Source organism: Condylura cristata, unplaced genomic scaffold, assembly GCF_000260355.1.
Source record: "Condylura cristata isolate star-nosed mole 26May11 unplaced genomic scaffold, ConCri1.0 scaffold00006, whole genome shotgun sequence".
Lineage (NCBI taxonomy): Eukaryota > Metazoa > Chordata > Mammalia > Eulipotyphla > Talpidae > Condylura > Condylura cristata.
The window spans coordinates 65,497,851-65,520,656 of record NW_004567107.1 but is presented as its reverse complement, the minus strand read 5'-3'; the positions used below and the strand labels follow the sequence as shown (position 1 = coordinate 65,520,656).

Genomic DNA, 22,806 nt, shown 5'->3' with positions numbered 1-22,806 from the left:
ATAAATAAATAAATAAATAAATAAATAAATAAATAAATAAATAAATAAATAAATAAATAAATCTGTATAAATGAATAAATAAATCTTTAGGGAAAAAAAGTCCAAATTGTTACTCTTCTATTGCTTACCTGGCAAAGATGAATTCATACAACTCCAAATTTCGACCTAAAATTGCAATAAATAGGTTTTTATGTAGATAATCAGTTCTCAAAAATGACAAATCCTATAGAAATTATTTACAACTAATTTGTGTGTTTGTGGAGTACATAGGCAACATTCTAGGAGTACCAAGTATGAACCAGCTATTCAGGGAAGAAAAAGTAAAACTGAAATGTGAAAATATTTCTTGCTCTTCTTCAATCTTCCATCTAAGAGCACCAGCGATGAGTCCAGTTACTTATTGGACTTATTGTCCAGCTGGAATTACTGTTTTTAAGCACAATGACAAAAGTGTCTATTAAATGAATAAAGGAAAGTCTTTCAGAACTGTCTGCACATCAACTCCCCCGTTCCCTTCCCCCATGCAAGCTACCATATCTAAAGAGGTGCTTTCATATAAGCTCACACATTCTTAGCCTGACCCACAACACTGAGGGATTAGAGAGATTTTAAGTTACGTGCAGGCAAGCAATGTATTATAGCATGCCAGAAAATGGAGAGATACAAATAATAAAAAGTCAACATTTTCCCTTATGCCACATTCAACTTTACAAAACCAAAGTATCAGTCAAAAATTGGTTTTCATAAAATTGTCAACATACAAATGCCAAATACCAGATAAACTATTTAGACATACAACATAGAATAATACAAGTTTAAAGACAATATTCTATCCAGCAACTTGTGTGAATATCTTTTTAAGATACCTAATTAGAGCTAACATTGTGATCATAGAGCTATGATCACAACCCCAAACACACTGAAAAACTTGCTAAATCTAAACATAATTCATCAGATAGCTTCATTTAGACAAAAGTTCCTATAGTTAAGCCAAACAAGACCTACCATTGTTTCAGGGCAATAATCTGGAGCTCGCTGCAACAGATGTTTTAGTCGGGATTCACTTTTTGAAGAGAATATCTATTTGACAAAAACAGAAAGGTTTTGTGGCATTTTTTCATAAGAAATAAAAAGTAAATTTTACTATTCTCTAGATTTATCAGTTGTTTAGAATATTTCCCAACTTCCTTTTATAAACAAAATCTCTGGAAAGATCTAAATCAAGTTGAGGTAACATTTCTTAAAAGGTTGGCTCAGGCCCTCCCTGGTGGCGCAGCGGGTTAAAGCACAGCACTGAGAAGCTAAAGCTACTTCCGCATGAGTTCGATTCCCACCTGCCCCGGAGGTGACCTACATGGCACAGACCTCTCCTGACCCACCCGCTGCTCCCCATCAGCAGTATACTTCGTCTATCTGCCTGTTCTGCTCCCCACTCTGTCTCTGATGAATCCTCTCACTGCCCCTGCATCTCTGGCCTGTACCCCAGCTCTAGTTGGAAATTTCTTTCCAATTAGCTGTTTAACTATTAGCTATTATGCAAAATAAGCAAATCTCTGTATGCAAAATAAATAAAACTTAAAAAAAAAGGTTGGCTCATCTGGCAAATAATCAATAAAGGTCTGTATGCAAAATAAATAAATCTTTAAAAAAAAAAAAGTTGGTTCATCTGGCAAATAATCAAGTCCAAATAACCAAGTCTAGGGGCTTCTGTAATAACCATAAACAGAAAGTCAAGTTGTTGAAGGATGGGGGTGCAAAAGAAGTATATAGAAAAGGAAGGGGGAAAAAGATAAATTTATTCTAAACTGCTCTGCAAATGGCTTTTAGCCAACTGACCATGATGTAAGGTACTCTTGATATTAGTAAAGAACAGATTTATTAACAGCATTACAGCATAAATTTCCCCATAAATAGAGACGAGACCATTTTTTAAAATGTAAATAATGAGTAAGTTCACTCGGCAGGCTGCCTCACTTTCAAACAGGATTTCAATAAACACAATGATTATTTGACGTACCAGTAAATTATGTCACTACACATTGACAGACCATAGCTATCTGCAAAAAGTTGAGTATAAAAACCATGAATCCTATGAAAAAATGGCAATGAAAATGGTTTTTATCTTCAGTTAGTAAGCTATCAAGTCTAAGTAATAAGGCAAAAGAGCTATATAATATCCCCATTTTGCAAATCTTAGTGAAATAGTATATGTTAGCTAGTGTCAACAATGATTGCTAACATTATAAAGAGAGACAATCAGACACAAATACTACCTCTGAGGGAGACTTACCAAGCAAATAAACAAAACCTAATCTGAATCTGTTCAAGCCACCCAATCTGTCATAAGCTGTTAGCCATGTATGACTATTAAAATTAAAATTTATATCAAAGTCAAATACAATTTAAAATAAAGTCGTTCAGCCACCTTAGTCACATTACAAGTGTTCACTTGGCACATGTGGCTCATGGCTACCATTCAAGATTGGACCACTATAGAATATGTTTATCACTGTAGGTAGTTCTACCATATAGCTCTGCTCTAAATCTACCTTTCAATTACTAAGAAATATAGAAGAAAAAGAAACACCTTAGATCACACCTACGGATGCAAACAGGTAAACAGCATACTTCAAACTGTGGGAAAGTGCAGGATAAATAACTAGATTTACTTATCAAATAAACTCATAGACCAAAAGATATTTAAAGGATATCTAACCAATTGCAATGTGTATACCTCACCTGAATACTGACTGATTCAATTTTTTTAAATTATGAAACAATTATTACATATAGGACAACCTATATTTAAGTAGGGATAAATTACTCTAAAGGAAATGAAACCTAGCTTCAACTTCTTATTTAAAATGAAAAGACATTTGAATTCCCAATCTCCAACTGCTTTCACACAGTGGTTTTCACTGCTGATTTAGCAACTCACTTTTCCTCCAAACCAAACCTTTTTCCCACCTTACATAACCAACAGCATCATTTCTGCCAACTACTTTTCATGCCAACTGAAACTTACTGTCACCAGGACTCTTCATTCCCTACTGGTTGAAGGGACAATGAAATTCATTGCGCCTTTCATTTTGAGTGAGCTCAAAATGAGTTAGCAACCTGGCCTAACTCAATACCACCCATTCACTGCTCCAATGATTGAGATGACTAAGATGTTCTGTTGGTGGGAAAAAGTGAACATATGTAACTTAGTCCTCTAATTATGCAGTTTAGGGTGTATTTGGAGAAAAAGGTTACATTCAACATTTGTGTAACTAGTAACAATGGTAATATCTGGAGTCCTTTGCCCTGTTTTTCAATTAGTTAAGAAGATGGTCAGGAAAGAAAGTTCTTTCATAAGGTTACTATAGCACTCACTTAATATGCTAAGTTACAGAGTTTCTAGCGGTTCAAATTTTAAGAAATTATACCTTGCCTGTAGGTGTCTCATAAAAATTACTCACCCAAATGGAAATTATTCCATCAAGGTGGAAAAAGTTAGAGGAACTAAAGCAGAAAGTCAGGAAAGCAGTGCTTTCCAAAGTCGCAGCACTATTTATGATCTCCTTAGGGTGACACCAGCAAGAGAAAGCCAGTTTTTGTTTTTAAAAACTACTATTCCAGCAATAAATTTGCAAAAAAAAAAAAAAAAAAAAAAAAAACTTCATTATAGCATCTCAACATATCACTGACTTCTCTAGCAGCTATTTAGATGAGCTGAATCACTGTCTTGTTTTATAATTAGAGTATATCATGTAGAATCTCTCCAAGTTCATGGTACTGTTTGAGTTTTAACTCCCGACACTCTCAGTTTTAGGACAAAATCCAGGATAATATTTGAAAGCTGTTCCTAAAGTTGACTAAGACCATTAATTCTCAAGTGTTAAGTCTAGAACTACACTACATCAGAAAAAGATAAACTTTTGATGTTGCCCAATGTCAAATAATCAAGGTGAGTGTGCTAAATCCACTGGTTACACAACTGTTTCATGATCAGCAGGGGCATGTTACTACCCTAGAGTTAGTAATAACTAAGATGATGAAAGTAAGACTTTGTGAACAGGTATTGACTCAGTGGAACTTGCTTAAAGAGGCTCACCCAGAAAAAAATCACATTTGCAGAGGTATTTCAAAAGTATACCAGTGAATACCCATAGTCTTCAACTAGCTTCTCCCTTTATTAACATTTTGCAACTTTTGCTTTAGCTCTTTATATATATATTATATATAATATATTATATATATAATATACTATATATAATATGTATATAATATATAATATATATGTATTAAATATATATGTTATATATAATATATATATTATATATACACACACACATTATTATTATTATTATTTTGATGAAACATTTTAGAATTTAAACAGATAGGATGTTATCTCCTAAAACAAGGATTCCATCCTACCTAATTATAATATATATACCAAATGTAGGACCATAATATTGATACAATGTTATTAGATATATCCACTCTTTCCAAGTTGTCTTATTAATATCCTTTGTAGCATTTTTTTAAATTCCAGGATCCATTCAGAATCACACATTGCATTTCTCATGTCTGTTTAATTTCTTTTAACCTAAAAATTTCTTAGCCTTTGTTTCTGATGACACTGATATCTTTGAAGAGTACAGGCTATTGTTCAGAGGAATATTACCTCAATCTGAGTTTGCCTGGTGGTTTCTCGTGATTCTAATTATGCATTTTTGGCAAGAATCCTACATAAAATACTGTACTCCTTTCACATCAGGGACACATGTTAAATTGTTCCATTATTAGTGACGTGAACTCTTGGCTAAGGTGCTGTCCAATGGAGTTTTCCAAGAACAAAATCATACTTAATAGTCATGAAAATAATAGCCTCTACAATTTTTATTTTCTTTTAGCCTCAACAATATTATATAAGCTTACCTGTTCACATACATCACGACACATTTGGTTATCTTTTGAATGACTGCAACACAATGCACCTAGGGAGAAAAAAATAAACAACTGATGTTGCCCATGTCAAATAATCAAGGTGAGTGTGCTAAATTCACTAGTTACGGAACTGTTTAATCAATATTACTACTCTTCACCAGATCTTTACCTCACTCCTATTATAAATCAGAGACAGTCCTAAGTTTTAGGATATAGTTTCAGTTCTCAAGAAACTCTCAGGCTAATAATGATACTGCCACAGGAAGATAGACAGTTACGATGTATTAAGCATTTTCTATGTTCCAGAATTTTACCATATCTGCTTTATGCATTATCTCATTCAATTCTTACAATTACCCTATGCACCACATTCAAATTTGTGTTCTATGAAACACTATTTCATGAGCTAATATCTATCTCTCAAGAGAAAAGTGTTTTATGTCCTAATAAATTAGGAAATGAAGGGTTAAAAAAAGCAAGAGAATTCTTTATTGTAGGACTTTGTGAATCCTAAAATGTTACCTTGTATGCGTAATTAATTTCATAAAGTGATATCTAAGCAGACCTATTTCTCAGAGCACAGAACATTTTTTTTTTTGCACAGAACATTTTTTATGCCACCTATTAATATTTTAAAAAGCCAGCTTGAGAAACATTAAATCAGAGAAAAGGGAAAATGTTACCAAGCAGCATATGGGCTGGAGAAATTTATAAACTGACGGTGGAGATAATCAGCAGGGGCATGTTACTATTCTAGAGTTTAACAGACTGCGAAACAAAGACACAGCTAGACAGCTGATCAGGGGCTATCTAAACTGGCAAGTCAAAGGACATAAGAAGACGGAAAAAGATTTGATAGTGGCAATTAGATTTGATAAAATGGCTTGAAATACACGTGACATATCTCTTCAAATAAAATCCATGCATTTTCAGCATAAAAATTAAGTAAAAGTCAAGCTGTTTTTTTTTTTTTTTGATTGAAGGTAGGATTGGGATTGGAAATACATACATACATATATAAATATCTTAGCAAGAAGGCTTTTAAGTTCAAAACTGGAAATTGTTTCTCCATAAAACAATGACAGAATGTGTGATATTACTGGCATGTGACTATGTAATTTGGTTGCGTGAAAGACTATTGGGATGGCTTTCTAATATTATTTCTATGAGAAAAAGTGCCCTGAAGTTCTAAACGTATGACTAAAAATTCTGAAGAAAATATAAAAATTTCACTAAGTTTCAGAAGAAAGAAAAATTCCCTTGCTCTAAAAGCAGCTGTACCTTCTAAGAAGCTTAATCTGAGGACTCATGAGGCTTTCCCACAACACCCTTCCTCCCAGCCATGCCACATGGTGCTCACCCCTCTTCTAGCATCTCCTCTTCTAGGATTCCATTATATTCCAGTCTCACTGGATTGGGGAGCAGAGGGAAGAGGAGCAGGAGGGCTCTCCTGTAAGATACTGATGTTTTCTTTTGAAGTCTCCTAGAACTTGCCACTTTCTGCCATCTTCTAACACAAAGGTCACATGAGGGCAGAAACCCAGCTGATACTGAGCAAAGATAACTCAGGATAACATATGGTAACAATGAGCAGAGGCTTAGCAAAAAGCAAACAATCAGGCTGACAAAAGTCTGATTTGGGTCTAGGAAGTTTTGAAAAACAGTTTACTGGACCAAAGGTCTGTTTAGAACAGAAACTTGTTGTAATTAAAACTCAATAACAAAGAAGTTTTATAAAAAATACAAAATGCCTGTATTTTTTCTATTTAGTGATGAAGATCACATTTATAGGTAGTGATCTTCTAAGTTAAATGTTTTAAGTTAAGTCTTTCTTTCTTTGCTTAAAAAAGCCCAACTTTTGGTGGTGGTGGGGGGGGTGAATTATACTCCACATCTTGCCAGAACTGTGCTGACACTTGGCATATTTCCTTCTGTTCTTTCTAAAAGCCTTCTGATGGTTCTGAAAAAATGGGATTACAGAGGCCAGTCCTCTGGTAATAGCTCCCTTCCCCCATCCAGTCAAGCATTCCTCTGTAATAGTACAATTTCCTCCTTTGAGAGTTCTGCTGCCCTCCATGAACAGGCTAGGTGACCTACGCTCTATCACATTTTCCACACTGTTTTTAACCTTGCCACTCTTATATTGGTACAATATTTCTTCCTTTGAAGCAACAGAAACTAAACTTTAACACTGCATAGTTTTCAAAAAATAAATGTCTACAAATAGATATCAATTCACAGGCCTCAGTTAAGAATGGGGGGGATGTCAAAATGCAATTAATGTGGCAATCAAAGCTCTTTCTCTTTTTTAGAGATGCAAATGAAAATGGTTTAATTGGGTCATTCCACTATTCCAGTGCAACAACATTCTTCACTGCCTAAAGTTTTCTACTTCTACAAAAGATAATGAATTGTAGAAATGTTTTGCTTTTATAATTTGATTCTAATACACTCTTCAATAATCCTACTCATTCTAAAAATGGAATTGAATAAAGGTAAAAATAGTTCAAAATAAAGTTTGATATTGACATAATTAAAGTAAAAGCATAGTGTTACTCTAAAGACGTAAGGATAAAGGTCACATTTTGCATTCTTAATTCCAAGAGTCTATGATTATAAAATAAAATTAATAAAATCCAAAATACTATTGTTAAAGTCATGAATCAATATTTTAGATTAAAAAGGGTATTAACCTAAAAATATGCAAGCATAATTATCCAATAATAAAACATCAAAGTTTGATTGCTGGTGTACTCGAGATAGGCAATAAGCAGGAAGTGTACATACTTTTGTCACATTAGGGAAAATGCAATTTCTAAGATCAATCCACATTAAAAAAACAATACACACCCTATCTAAGACAGTCACAGAATTACAGGATTTTTAAAAAATTAAAATGGGTTTGCCACAAAAGCCTCCTAAAGCTGTAATTCAATTTAGTTAATGAAAAGCCATTCTTATTTTCTGTTCTAAAGAGAATAAAAAGTCCCTCTAGTTAATTACTATAACAGAATGTGTATGTGTGTGTAAACACACACACACACATATTCCACAGTACATACACACACACACACTCAATAGATACATTATTGAGAGGGCAAAAATTAAATCTAAGCTGATACTGGGAAAATGTCTTATTATATGAAATATTTTAAATCAAAGTTTTATTTTCAAAACATCCTAGAAAATGACAAGCACAACTTTATAAACACATTCTTGCAACTGCAATTGCCACATTTCTCCTTTTTAAAATGTGTGTTTGTATGTGTAGCTAGTTAGATATCTCTATATACCTTCAGCTTAGGAAGAGTGAAATAGCAAAGATTACCTACATATCCACCACCTCTATTCAGCATTGCTAACGTCTTGCCATAACGTTCATGTTACCTTTTTTTCCTGAATCATTTCCTAGTCACAGATACCTTTCTCCATTGCTTGCTTCACACAGCACTACTTCCAGTTAATTATACCCACATGATTTAAATATCATGATTACCAGTTCTTTTAAACAGACTTCATGATGTCACTCTTCTAATCCAGAATCTACAGTCTTCCTGCTATCCAAATTATAATCTTTCAAGCTTTCTTCTAACCTTCTGCAGAGTATATGAAGATGTTCAGGCTTTTACACCACTGGCCTCTGTGGCTCTCACCTGCACCCTTGACTGCAGAAGACGCTTAGGAGCATGGGCCTGGGGCCACGCATGCCTGATGGTGGATACCTGGCATATCGTGTGGCCATGTGTAAGTGGGCACCTGTGCCTAGAAGGGCAGGGATATAAGAGCAGCATGACTCTGAGATGGCACAGTGGAGAGAAGGTCAGAAGGAGCCCAGAGAAATAGATTCTGCAGCTCCCTGACACCTCCCACCCCCGCCTGCCTTGCACCTGGTTGCCTCACTATAAATGGTATAGAAAAGATAAATAAAAGCCTGAAAAAGCCACTGAGAGCTCCAGGTTTCTCCTTTGCCTGTTCCCTGAATGAAGGGAACCAGCACCATGCCTAGCTGGCACTACACCTTCCCTTCCCTGAACTATTACTTTTTACAAGGAACACCTACATTTCCCTTGAATATAATTTCTGCCTGAAATGCTTAGTGTCCCTTCCTCATGACCTAAATCCCATCTCACCTCTCAGCTAAGACTTTCTTGTCAAACTGGGAAGCTACATGCAAAAAAACGAAATTAGATCACTACCTCAACTCCATATACAAAAATCAACTCGAAGTGGATTAAAGACCTAGACATAAGAATGGAAACCATAAAATACCTGGAAGCAAAGATGGGCCAAACACTACACGACATACACTTCAGCGACATCTTTAAAGATAGAGCACCCAATGCCACAATAGCAAAGGCAAGGATAAACAGATGGGACCATATCAAGTTAAAGAGCTTCTGTATAGCAAAAGAGACATTACAAAAAACAGACAGCCCACTAACTGGGAAAACATTTTCTCACACAAAACTAGTGATAAAGGATTGATCACAAAAATATATGGAGAACTGATGAAGCTCAACAAAAATAAACAACTCTATCAAAAATGGGCAGAAGAGCTAAAAAGACACTTCTCCAAAGAGGAGAAGTGGCCAACAAGCATATAAAAAAATGTTCAACATCACTCATAATAAGGGAGACACAAATTAAAACCACAATAAGATACCACCTCACCCTGGTGAGAATGGCACATCTTCAAACAACTACAAACAACAAATGTTGGCGAGGATGTAGAGAAAAAGGAACTCTCCTGTATTGCTGGTGGGAATGCAAACTAGTACAACCACTATGGAAACTGTTTGGAGGTTCCTCAAACTGCTTAACATGGAGCTTCCCTATGACCCAGCAATCCCACTCCTAGGTATCTACCCAAAAGACACAAAAACACTGATTCAAGAAGATACCTGCACCCCCATGTTATTTGCTGCTTTATTTACAATTGGAAAAACATGGAAGCAGCCCAAATGCCCAAAAGTAGATGACTGGATTAAAAAGATGTGGTACATATACACAATGGAATATTACTCAGCAACCGAAGAAAAGAAACACATGTCTTTTGCAGCAACTTGGATGGAGCTGGAAAAGATCATGCGTAGTGAGATAAGCCAGAAAGAAAAAGAAAAATACCGGAAGGTTTCGCTCGTACCAGGCGAGAAAATAGTAAGAATAATGAACAGCCATATACCAGAGACATTTTGTGGGGGTGGCATGGGGAATGGGATCAAAAATGGCAGGGGAGGGAAGTGCATGGGACTATGGTGATGGCACACAGGTGACGCGGTGGTGTTAAACCACAGGGATTACAATTGAGATGGAAAAAAAAAGTACAAAATGATGTAAAAATAAACTATTATATAAAAAAAAAAGACTTTCTTGTCTGATAATTCCCAGACATCTTGATTCTTCCAGTCACTTAAGGCTCAACTATTCTAGTCAGAACTGGAAGCTTTAGCACTTAACTCTCCCCAAATCGTTTCATGTGCGTATTATAAAATGTCTAGACTATAAACATCTTGTACCCATTTAGCATAGTGGCCAGTTCAAAACATTTTAATCACTGGCTAGTATGTAATAACTTCCTAATTATGCAATCCTTTTTTAATGAGGAAAAAAAGCACAAAAAAAATTATTTCTCTCTCACAGTACCACTTTAGTACTACCAAGTGGTGACCAATCCATAATTTAGCAAACATCACATGATTTTTTTGCACTAGGTCAAGATATAAATTGGGATTCAACCATCTCCTGATGCACAGAGGCCTACAGTCCACAGGTGACACACTCTTCCTCTCTAAGGTCAAGGAAGAGCCATTTAGGGCCAGCCCTTAGACTGGAGGCTTCTAGATACCACTAGCCCCTGGGTGGAAAGAAACCTCAGGAGAGGCCTCTAGATACCTTGAGTCCCTGCATGGAAAGAAACCTCAGGAGCTCCTTTACTTGCCCAACTACCTCAGGGGACTAAAAAGAAAGTCAAACAGAACTGCAGACTCTGGGAAGGCTACTCTACCCAGTGGTTGAGTGTTCCTCAGGGGACCAGCCTAAAACCACAAGGACTAGCTAACTGGGTTCCATCAGAAGTCTGACAGGCAATTCTCCCCTACCTTAGATGTGTTTGTTGTTTATTTGTTTGTTTTGTTCCTGTATTGCTCAGCTGGTAGGTTTCTGTGCACTTCCTTCATTTTACCCTGGTTTTCTGTCTCCTCTAGCTTTCTCCTTCTCCTCCAACATAATTATTTCTGCTGTCTCTTTTCTTTCTGTTACCTCTCCTCCATTGCCTCCTCTTTTTCCCTCTACCCCCATTTAACCTTCACTTCCTCCTATCACCATCCTATTACATTTCCATATCATCCTCCCCTTTCCACTAACCCCTCATTTTACTACCTACTCTCTTTAACTCCATTATCTTGCCAAGACATGCCTAGAAGAAGCAAGAAGTCCAACAGAGAAAATCAGCCCATCCAGGCACTTCTTGCAGGCACCTCCCAGAGACTAGGACTCAGCATGTTACTGGAAGAAGCTGAACCCCAAGAGAGACCCCTGGCTATTACTGGCTGAGACAACAGACCCAATTTCACATAATGGGGGCTGGAAAAACAGGAGATCTTGGAACAAAGCACAGCTCAGAAGATCTTCCACAACTGAAGTGTCTGGACCCGTAGCCAGCCACAGAGGCTTAGTCACCAGGCAGGCATATTCACACCACTGCAAGAGTAATTAGAAATGCCCACCAGCACCAGTGGTGCAGGAGTACTTAGAACAAAGCAGAAGGCTAACAGGAAGAAGGAAAAACACAAGTGCTCAAGCAGACTCCTCTGGACATAATAGACCCCAAAGAGAAAGTCATTCTCCAGAAAACAGTATCATGGAAACAGAAGAATACCTCCACCTAACAGACAAAGATTTAAAAAAAAAAAAAAAAAAAAAAAGCCATGGTGGAAATAAGAGAGTGAAGGATCTAGAGTATAATCAAAGACAGGTAGAGGAGCACAAGAACTCTGGGAAAAACCAAGAAAACAGAATTCAAGAAATGGAAGTATAATTCAGCATTTTTGAGACTCAGACATAAAAAGAAAAGGAAAGAGAACTACAAAGGAAAAAAACTGAAAAAACAATCCAAGAAATATCAGATGCAATGAGGAAAGTATAAGAATCATAGGTGTCCCAGAGGTTGAAGAGAGAGAACAGGGAGCCTAAACACTGTTCAAAGAGATAACTGAAGAAAATTTCCCAAACATGAAGAAGGAAATGAAAATAAAAATACAAGAAGCCATAAGAACACCAAACTACCACAATGAAAAGAATGCTACAACAAGACACATAATAGTAAAAGTTTCAAAGGTCCAAGACAAGGAAAAAATAGTGAAGCTGACAAGGAGGGAAGAAACAGATAACATACAAAGGAAAACCAATCAAGATGACATCAGACTTTTCCAAAGAAACACTACAGACACGAAGAGAATGGAGGGGCATATTTAACAAACTTCAAGCGAACAAATTCCAACCAAGAATACTCTACCCTGAAAAGCTCTCCTTCCTCTATGATGGAAAAATAAAAACTTTCCATGACAAACAAAATCTCCAGAAACGCATCACTACTAAACTCCCACTACAAAAATTACTACAAGGAACCTTAGAACTAAACCAACAGAAGAGTGAATAGGAAGATTAGAACAAGGTAAGGAAAGAATCACAAAAAAGCAAATAAAATGAAAAATAATTTCAATAGATTTCAATATATCAATATTAACTCTGAATGTAAATGGCCTAATCTCACCAGTACAGAGACACAGAATGCAGACTGGATAAAAAAACAGAACCCAACTTTTTGCTGTCTGCAGGAAACACACTAACTGATAACACACCATCTAAGATAAATCTAGATTGAAAGTAAAAGGGTAGAAAACAATCCCACAAGCAAATGGACCAAAAAAGAAGGCAGGAACTTCAAACTAAAAAAAGTTAAAAAAAAAAAAATCACAGTCACTACATTATGATTAAAGGGGTAATACATCAGGAAACCATAACAATCATCAACATATATTCACCAAAATATGTCAGACAATTATCATTTCTGAAAACACATATTGATTTCAACACACCACTCTTACCACTGGATAGATCAACAAGATAAAAAATAGGCAAGGACAGGAGAGCTCTAAACAAGAATCTAGACCTCATGGGCCTAACAGACATCCACAGGACATTATACCCAAACGAATCTGAGTACACATTCTTCTTAAATCCACATGAATCATTCTCTAAAGTTGATCACATGCTGGGCCACAAGACAAACATTAACAGATACTCCAAGATCAAAATCATACCAACTATTTTCTCTGACCATGAAAGCATCAAACTAGAAGTAAACCACAAAAATAAAGAAAGGAACATTCCTACCTCATGGGGATTTAAATCCACAATACTGGAAGATCACTGGATTAATGAGGAGAGCTAAGAAGAAATTGAAAAATACTTTGAGATAAATGACAATGAGGACACAATCCTCCAGAACATATGGGACTCAGCAAAAGCTGTTATAAGAGCAAAGTATATAGCAATACAGGCACCAGGGTGGACATATACATCGCATAACACACCACATAAAGAAACAAAAACTAAAAAAAAAAAATAATAACCTAATGTCTCACCTTAAAGAACTGGGAAAAGAACAACAAAAAAGCCCAAACGCTGGTAGAAGAAAGGAAATTTAAAAAAAAAAATCAAGGCAGAAATAAATGAAATAGAAGTTAAGAAAACAATTTGAAAGATCAACGAAATCAAAAATTGGTTCTTTGAAAAATAAACAAAATAGAAAACCTCTAGCAAGGCTCACAAAGAAAAAAGCAAGAGAAAACACAAATAGGAGCATAAACGAGAGGAGAAATCACCAAGACACAACAGAAATCAAAAGAATAGTAAGAGATTACTATGAACAGTTATATGCAAACAAGTTCAACAATCTAGAAGAGATGGATAAATTCCTACAATTCTACAATCACCCAAGGCTTGACAGAGAAGAAATAGAACACCTAAACAGACCAATTACAACCAGTGAAATTAATCCAGTAATCAATTCTTTCCCCCAAAACAAAAGCCCAGGACCAGACAGCTTTGCAAATGAATTTTACCAAACGTTCAGAAACAAAGAGTGCCTGTCCTATACAAACTCTTCCCAAAAATTGAGAAAGGAGGACTACTACCAAATATGTTCTATGAAGCCAACATTACACTAACACCAAAAACAAGCAAGGACATCACAAAAATGAAAACTACAGGCCAATCTCTCTAATGAACACTGATGGAAAATTCTAAATAAAATTCTAGCTAAAGACTCCAATAATGCATCAAAAAGATAATCCACCATGACCAAGTGGGATTTACCCCAGGGACACAAGGATGGTTCAACATTCGAAAATCAATTAATGTAATCCAACACACCAACAAAAAGAAAAGTAAAAACCATATGATCATTATCAATAGATGTAGAGAAAGCTTCTGATAAAGGCACTTGAAACTCTTGGGATAGAATGAACATACCTTAACATAATAAAGGCCATATATGATAGACCCAGAGCCAATGTCATTCTCAATGGTGAAAAGCTGAAATCCTTTCCCTTAAGGTCAGGAACAAGACAAGGATATCCACTCTCACAACTGCTTTTCAATATAATACTGGAAGTCCTAACCAGAGCAATAAGACAAGAAAAAGGCATATAAAGAATCCAAGTAGGGAAAGAAGAAATAAAACTATCACTGTTCACAGATGACATGATAATATACATAGAGAATCCCAAAAGCTCCACAGAAAAACTTATTAAAATAATAAACCAGTTTAGTAAAGTAGCAAAATACAAGATCAACACACAAAAATCAATAGTTTTCTATATACAATCACTCTGGAGAAGAAGAAATCAAGAAAACCATTCCCCTTATAATTGAAACAAAAAAGATCAAATACTTGGGAGTAAACCTAAAAAAAGAGGGGAAGGACCTCTACAAAGAAAATTATAAAACATTGTTAAAAAGAAATAGAAGACACAAAGACATGGAAAGTCACCCCTTGCTCATGGATTGGAAGAATTAACATTATCAAAATGGCCACCTTGGGCCTTCCCTGGTGGTGCAATGGGTTAGGATGCAGCACTGCAAGCTGACCACAACCGCTTCAGTGCGAGTTCGATTCCCTGCCCCAGAGGTGACCGCATGGCATGGCAGACCTCTCCTGACCCATCCGCTGCTCCCCTCAGCAGTGACCTTCATCAATCTACCTGTTCTGCTCCCCACTCTCTCTCTGGTGAAGCCTCTCACCACCCCTGCACCTTTGGCTTGTACCCCAGTTATATATGAATAAATAAATCTTTAAAAAAAAAAGGCCACCTTACTGAAGGCAATTCACAGATTTAATGTTATTCTAATAAAAAATTTTAAGCCATTTTTTTCAAAAAAAAAATAGAAAAAATACTGATGAAACTCATATGGAGCCACAAAAAAAAACCTTGAATAGCCAAGGCTCTTCTGAATGAGAAAGGAGTAATGGAGGTATCACACTCCCAGACTTCAAACTATACTATAAAACCTTAATAGTTAAGACTGCACAGTACTGGAACAAGAACAGACATACAGACCAAGGGAACTGAATAGAAAACCCAGATATAAACCCATAGCTTTATTTTCAGCTAATCTTTTACAAAGGAGCAAAGAATATGCAATGGAACAAAGAAAGTTTGTTCAACAAATGGTGCTGAGAAAGTTGAGCTGCTATGTCCAAAAAAATGAAGCTAGATTACAACCTCGCTCCATACACAAAATCCAACTCAAGTGGGTTAAAGACCTAGACTAAGACCTGATACCATCAAATATATAGAAGAAAATATTGGTGGAACACTACATGACATACACCTCAGTAACATCTTTAAAGATACATCACCCAAAGCAAGGGTAGTGAAAGAAAGGATAAATAGCTAGGACTACATCAAATTGAAGAGCTTCTGTACAGCAAAAGAGACACTACATAAAATAGACACCCCAATGACTGGGAGAAAATTTTCACACATAATATGAATAATAAAGGACTGATCACAAAGATATACAAAGAGCTGATTTTGAAACTCAACAAGTATAAAGTGAATAACCCCATCAGAAAATGGGCAGAAGATCTACAAAGACACTTCTCCAAAGAGGGAAAGCCAACGGCATATGAAAAATGTTCATCATCACTTGTAATAAGGGAAATACAAATCAAAACCACAATGAAATACCACTTCACACCAGTGAGAATGGCACATATTAAAAAACAAGCAACAATAAATGTTGGCAAGGGTGCAGAAAAAAGAGAACTCTCCTATACTGCTACTCCTACACTGGGAATGCAACCACTATGAAAAGCTGTGTGGAAATTTCTCAAACTGCTAAAAATGGAGCTTTCATATGATCCAGCAATTCCATTCCTAGGTATATACCCAAAGGACACAAAAACAGTAATTCAGAGGGACACCTGCACCCCAATGTTTATTGCTTCCCAATAGGGAAGATGTGGAATCAACCCAAATGCCCAAAAATAGATGACTGGATAGAGCAGATGTGGTGTGTGTGTGTGTGTGTGTGTGTGTGTGTGTGTGTGCAACGGAATATTACTCAGCAATAAAAAAAGATAAACTCATGCCATTTGCCGCAACATGGATGGAACTGGAAAAGATCATGCTTAGTGAAATAAACCAGAAAGAAAAAAAAAGTTACCCGATGGTTTCATTCATAGCAGGAGTGTAAGGAATCCGGGGGGGGGGGGATGTGGAGGTGTGAAATACATACATACATACATACATATACAGACAGACATATACACACACATATGTATGTATATGTATATGTATATGTATATATACAGTAATTGTAATAAAGTAAAAAAAGAACATCAACTAACAACTATAAATCAGAGATATTCTATGGGGGAGGAGAAGGGAAAAAGATCTAAACAGGGGTGGGAAGAGTACATGGGACTGTAGTGATGGCACATGGGTGAAGTGGTAGTGGGAAGTCTATGGGGATTACAACTGAGATGAAAAAATGTACAAAATGAAGAATAATGTAAAAAAAATATGAAAGAAAAAAATAGAAAATTACAAAGAAAAATAAAAGAGGTCTTGGTTCCTGGCAGCCTTTCCATTGCCACTATCCACTATTTAGGCCACTACATTGGACTCTTCCTTACCCGGCTTTTATCCTATTCCTCTACAATCACTCCTTTTTTCATTCAGCACCCAGAATGCCCTAAAATACAAATGAAGACACACTCTTACCAAAAGCCCACTGGTTTCTATCTGCACATGGACTAAAATCCAGTTTTTGTGAGGCTTTCTGCAGGCTCTTTATCACCTGGTCCTGGTCTCTGCCTTGCTCACTGTTTTGCAACTGCGAGGACCTTCTCTACCCTCTGACTTCAGGGCCTCTGCACTTCCTGGTCCCCAACCAATCTCCTAAGTCAGCACCTTCACAGTCTCCAGATTTGGTTCTGGACTTAACCTTCTCAATGAGGCTTCTCTAGTTCTCACTATGGAAAGAACCACTGCCCTCTATTCAAAATTCTGTCATCATCTGCTTTCTTTCTCAACATTCTTATCACTCTAGAAATCATTTTATTTATCTGCTTATTGCCTATCCTCCACTAGAATGAAAATGTCTTGATAGTGGCAACTGAACTTAAAACAGTGCCTAACAAATAGTAAGCAATCAATAAATGTTTTTTGAACAAACTTTTGTACTATGTTTGCTTTTTAAAAACCACATCTATAATATATAATTTTAAAAAGCCTCCTTGACATTATCCTACTTCCTCCTAGATGTGGCACACGGTGAAATGTATGCCTAATGACAGACTGCTTCAATCCATGGATACAAAACAGACCTTTTAGCAGCAATCTCACTCTTTCTTCAGAGTGGGCCAAGAGAATCTGCTTCTTATTACTTTCCTCCAGATAGGCGTTTGCTTTTTCTAACTTAAAATTCATTACATTCTTTCTCAGGATTTTTGACTATTACATAAGTCCTTAAATGTCAACTTTTGCAACCTACTCCTTCATGTTACATCTTTTCTTCTTTTGTATTATTACAAAATATCTTAAATAGAAACAGAGTCACTGTCTGGAACCTCACACAGATCCTATGATTGCAGCATTGAGTCCCAATCCATTCTCCAAAGTGAATACTAGAAGTAGGGCTGGGGGTAAGGATCAGGGTGAGTTGGGTAGTCAGGGTGGGTTCTGGAAAAGTATATCAGAATAGGAAGTGTAGCATTACTCCCATGTAGAGGGTTTGGTCAAACTTCACAAGAAATAATAACCATTAAGCAAATATCACTCCCTCACCTCTACCCCCCAGGAATAAAAATGAAAATCCCTAAGTCAGAACAGATAAGGCTTGTAAAGCGTTACTCCAGAGGAGACAGAACATCCAATCTTGGATAGGGTAAGGAGAAGGGAAAGAAGACTGTCTGCGCAGGAATACAATCCAGCCCTTCACTGAAATACAATTTAATATTGTGTTCTCAAATTTTGTCTAGGATTAAAAAACATTTTCCATACTTCCTACAAATCCACAGTGAAAGCTTTTGTCTATTGTATTACTCAATGTTCATTATGTAAGGAATCAGGCAATATGTGCTTCCTAAAATTTAGTACAAGGAACAAATCTCACTTTTAGATTAAACTGGGGTTTTTAAAAGTCAAACAATGCCAACTCTATGTTGTCATGGGCTTGGAGAGCTGGGAGGGTCTTTAGAAATCATCTAGCCCAGAATTTTTTAAAGTATGTATAGGTGGTGTGAAGAAAAGAGTTCTACAGGCAAACAAGTTTCTTTCTTCCTGTAGTATTTTTATGGAGAATTAAATCATGTTAATTAAACAGGACTGAAATAGCTTTAATGCCTTAGTAGTCAACCTAAATAACCCAAAACTTAGTCACGTAAAGGTTCAAGGTTAAGAAACAAAAACCTAAGGACAACTAATCACAACTGCTTTGGCTATAATAAATAATTTGCCTTGGTCCCTCTTTTCTGTAAGTCTTTCTCTTAGTGCCTGTCATTTTCTATTGACGCTGCCCCATTCAAACTGACTTTTGCTCAAGTAATTATTTTCTTTTTAAGATCAAGGCATTAGTTATATGCAACATATTAGTTTCAGGTGTTCAACATGATTAGGCATTTGTATATAATGTGATCACCACAATATGAGTACTCGACATCAGTCAGCACACATCGTTAAATTATTTTTCTTGTTATGAAAACATTTAAGATCAACTCTTTTAACTTCCAAATATAAAACAAGTATTATGAACTAGTCACCATACTACATACTATATTGCCTCCAATAAACTCTTAAGTGTTTTATCCTTTAATAATCACATAACACAAAATCCATCCTTTTAATGTGTACAATTCTGTTGTTTTTAGTTTGATTCATATTCTTGTTCAGTCATCACCACAATCACCTTTTAGAACATTTTCATTACCCCTAAAAGAAATCTCATACCCAGTAGCAGTCATTCTCGCAGCAAACGAAGAATCTTGGACCCTTTGTTGTAAATCTAACCTGTCTTGTGAGTTTATTAGGGAGGGATAAGTCTTTGAGTAAGTGCTAAGTGACAAAGGCCAGCCAGAGAAAGCAAAATAAAATACTGTAAGATTTCACTGAGATGTGGAAAGTAAAGAAAACAAATGAATAAACAAAACAAAGCCAAACTTTTAGATTATAAGAACAAAATGATGGCTATTAGAAGGGAAGAGAGGAAAGGAGAAGAACATGGATAAAAGGTATGTTGGAGAACTTGACGTTGGTGACAATCATAATGCAGTTATGTACAGAAGTTAACTTATGTTTGAAACATAAAATGTTACTTCAATAAAAATTTTTAAAAATAAATGAATAAATAGTGTCAAGACTTGAGAAGGATAAGATTTGCAGTGTTTTCCAAACTTATTTAATAGATAACATTTACCTTAATTCTTAAAATAAATCCATGATACTATATATAATAAATGTGGATATTAAAGCACAAAAAGACCTAAGGCTAAGTACCTTGTTCAAGTATTCTTAATTATTGCACTCTTCTATTGCCCACAGAACTGACAAGCTGTGGAATAAGAATGAACTAGTATTCTATGGACCGTATTCTATGGACCGTAACTTTGGATGTGTGTTAGTTCAATTTCTTAAAATTAAGGAGAAAAGTGAGGTCCCGAGAGGTAAGCTATATGGCCAAGAATACACAGCATAACATTCTTCCTTTTCTTTTGATTTCCTGTCTAGTTGACAGCCAATTACAATTAACCATCTCATCCCAGGTTCTTGACACAATTCTCTTCCTTCATTAAATAGGTTGTCTTTCTTTAAAAAACACTTTAATGTCATAAGCTACCTTAAAACTTCGTTGGGATTGGCTCTGCTCTTTCTAGGTCTCTCTAAGTAGTGCACGCTTCACCCTTATAAATCCGGCCATCTTTTAAGGTCTAGTGTAGTTGGGGATGGCTCGATTTTCTTCCCACCTGGGGTGGGCAACCTCTCTCAACCTTCGTCTCCACTGATACCTCTGCCTTGAACTCCAGGTATCTGTGTTCTGTCCTTCTCCACCACTGAGCCAGAGAGCTCCTGAAGGGCAAGAATTGGCATCAACTCCTAAATAGGCTCAGCACGTGGGAGGCAATCAGTTGGCACCCTTGGTTTAACTCCTTGGAAGCAAGGGCGAAACTATCCTCCTCAAACCCGTAGCCCCCAGACAGCAGGGTTTATTTTAATCTGTCTTCCACTAGAGCTCGGCGAGGTCTCGAACTCCCGGTTCACTCACAGCGAATGGCAGAAGTGGATCTGGACCCTTTTTCTTCTGAGACTTGAACTCGGCAGGATGTGGGGGGCCATCACTGCCAGCAGTCAGGGTCAGCGTTTCTGAACCCAGAGTCACGTTGCAACTGGCCAGGGTGGCGGTAAAGCGCATCTCCGAAATCCCATCCATCCCTCGCAACGATCCTGGGCAAACACTTTTCACCCTTTTCTAACTGAGACCCGGGCGAGGCAAGTGGGTTAAGGGTCGAGCTGGGGGCCACGACCGAAGGCTGGCAGAGCAAGGCCTCGAACCTGGGTCCCCGCACCCGGTCAGCACATCTGCCGGACAAGGAGAAAGCGAGCAGAGAGGGGTCTCCTGGCGCGTTTCGCCTAGGCTCCCACTCCCGCCTGCTGAGAACTCTGGCCCCCGGGTCACCAGACGCGGACCCGGTCTGGGGGTCGCGCGCACCCCTGGCCCCTGCCCCGCGCCATCTTGAAGCGCTGAGGCGGCCGCTCCGGACCGCCCGGAACCCCTGCTCTCGCAGTTACTCACCCGCACTGCCCGGGGCAAGGCCCCCTGCCACCTCCGCGACCCCTGCCACGGCCAGCAGAAGCAGCAGCGCGCGGTGAAGGGAGGCCTGGACGGCCGCCATGTCCGGGCCGGGCGGGTCCGGAGCTGCGGGATGCTCGGACCCAGCCTGGCCGCCACCGCAGCTCGCGGAGGCCCCGCCCCGGCGCCCTGGACCTCTGGCGATTGGCTGCGGCCGCTCAAGCCCCGCCCCGCAGCCGCTCTGAGTTTCCAAAAGCTCCGGGGGGCGGGAACTACCGCGGACCCCCGCTCTTTGTTACGGCCCAGCTGTGCGTCGGCTTCTGCAGCCGAGTGCGCGAGCCGGCGTCCTCCGACAGTGAGGTCAAGGGATGTCAGGGCTGGCAGTCCCGTAGAACTCCCCTCCCACCTCCGAGGTCCGCAGATTGGGTCACGAGAGGCTCGAATAGGAGACCGACCTGCCCCGAGATCACATTGAAAGACGCCTGTCAACTAGGGCACAGTCTAAAACTGGACCAAAGGGACTTGTTACCCTCACACACTGTCGACGATCCTTTTAATATCCTACTCGCCCGCCCTCTCCCCCCAGAGAAGGAGTGTCACCCGAGGCGACTCTCCTAAAAGCCTCCCCCTAAACGCTAACGCGCTCTGCAGCGGACACGGCCCCTGGACTGGGAGCGCGGAGCCGATTCAAGGCCAAAGTTCTTTGGTGCGAGTAGCTTCAGAGCGTCTTTGCTCTTTCCCCTCAGGAAGGGGGAGAAAAGCAATACGTGTGCCTCAAGATACGAGGCTCTAGATAAGGACCTTGAAAATCAGACTAAGTTTAGACTGTAAGACTATTTGGAGGTGGGTCTGCATTCCACGCCATAGCCCGCGGCTACTGTGGTACCTGAGCAGGATGTTGTGACGGGCCGCTGGCTGTCAAAGCGCTGCTCTTTTCCGGAATTAGTACCTTGCCCCGCTCTAATTCTTTTTTTTAAAAAGCATCACCACGGTTTAATTTTGTAATTATTTAATACCACTAAATATCTAGGGCTGCAAGTTCCCTATTTGGCTCATAATTTCTTCTTGCCGCTGTTGCAGATCCAAAGTTTATACACTGAAGTTGATTTATGTCTCTTTGTATCTAAGTCCCTATATACATTCCCCTACAGAAGGCCTGGTCCCCCTTCCCGAGGAATGACTGTTATTGCAGCAGAAAAATGACAACTCTAAAAACAAACCTTAAGTAAAGTACAATATAGATACTTAAAATTTTCCAGTGTACGCTGGAAATGGCAGAAAAATCATTAACTTTAAATATAAATCAACAAAAATTGTCCTATCTAAAGAACAAGGGAGAAATATTGAAGAAAATGAACAGATCACCATGATTTGTGGGACAGTATCAGGAGACTGTGTATGTGTGTGTGTGTGTGTGTGTAACTGGAGCCCAGCAAGGAAGGAGAAACAATGGAGTAGGAAAAAACTGAAAAAATAATAACTAAAAATTTCCAGATATGATGAAGCACCAACCTTTAG

At 38.0% G+C, this 22,806-nt stretch overlaps 1 protein-coding gene across 1 annotated transcript in view; it reads right to left on the bottom strand.

Annotated features, from left to right (window-relative positions):
- The window catches only part of RECK (reversion-inducing-cysteine-rich protein with kazal motifs), a 71,719-nt gene extending 50,273 nt beyond the window's left edge, over window positions 1–21,446 (bottom strand). Inside the window, exons 1-4 of the mRNA XM_004677779.1 lie at window positions 21,292–21,446; window positions 4,924–4,982; window positions 1,006–1,080; window positions 129–165 (exon numbers count right to left, since the gene is read on the bottom strand). Coding sequence (XP_004677836.1) covers window positions 129–165; window positions 1,006–1,080; window positions 4,924–4,982; window positions 21,292–21,391 — 271 coding nt within the window. The 5' untranslated portion in view covers window positions 21,392–21,446. The remainder of the gene's footprint in view (window positions 1–128; window positions 166–1,005; window positions 1,081–4,923; window positions 4,983–21,291) is intronic.
- Between the last annotated feature and the right edge of the window lie 1,360 nt (window positions 21,447–22,806).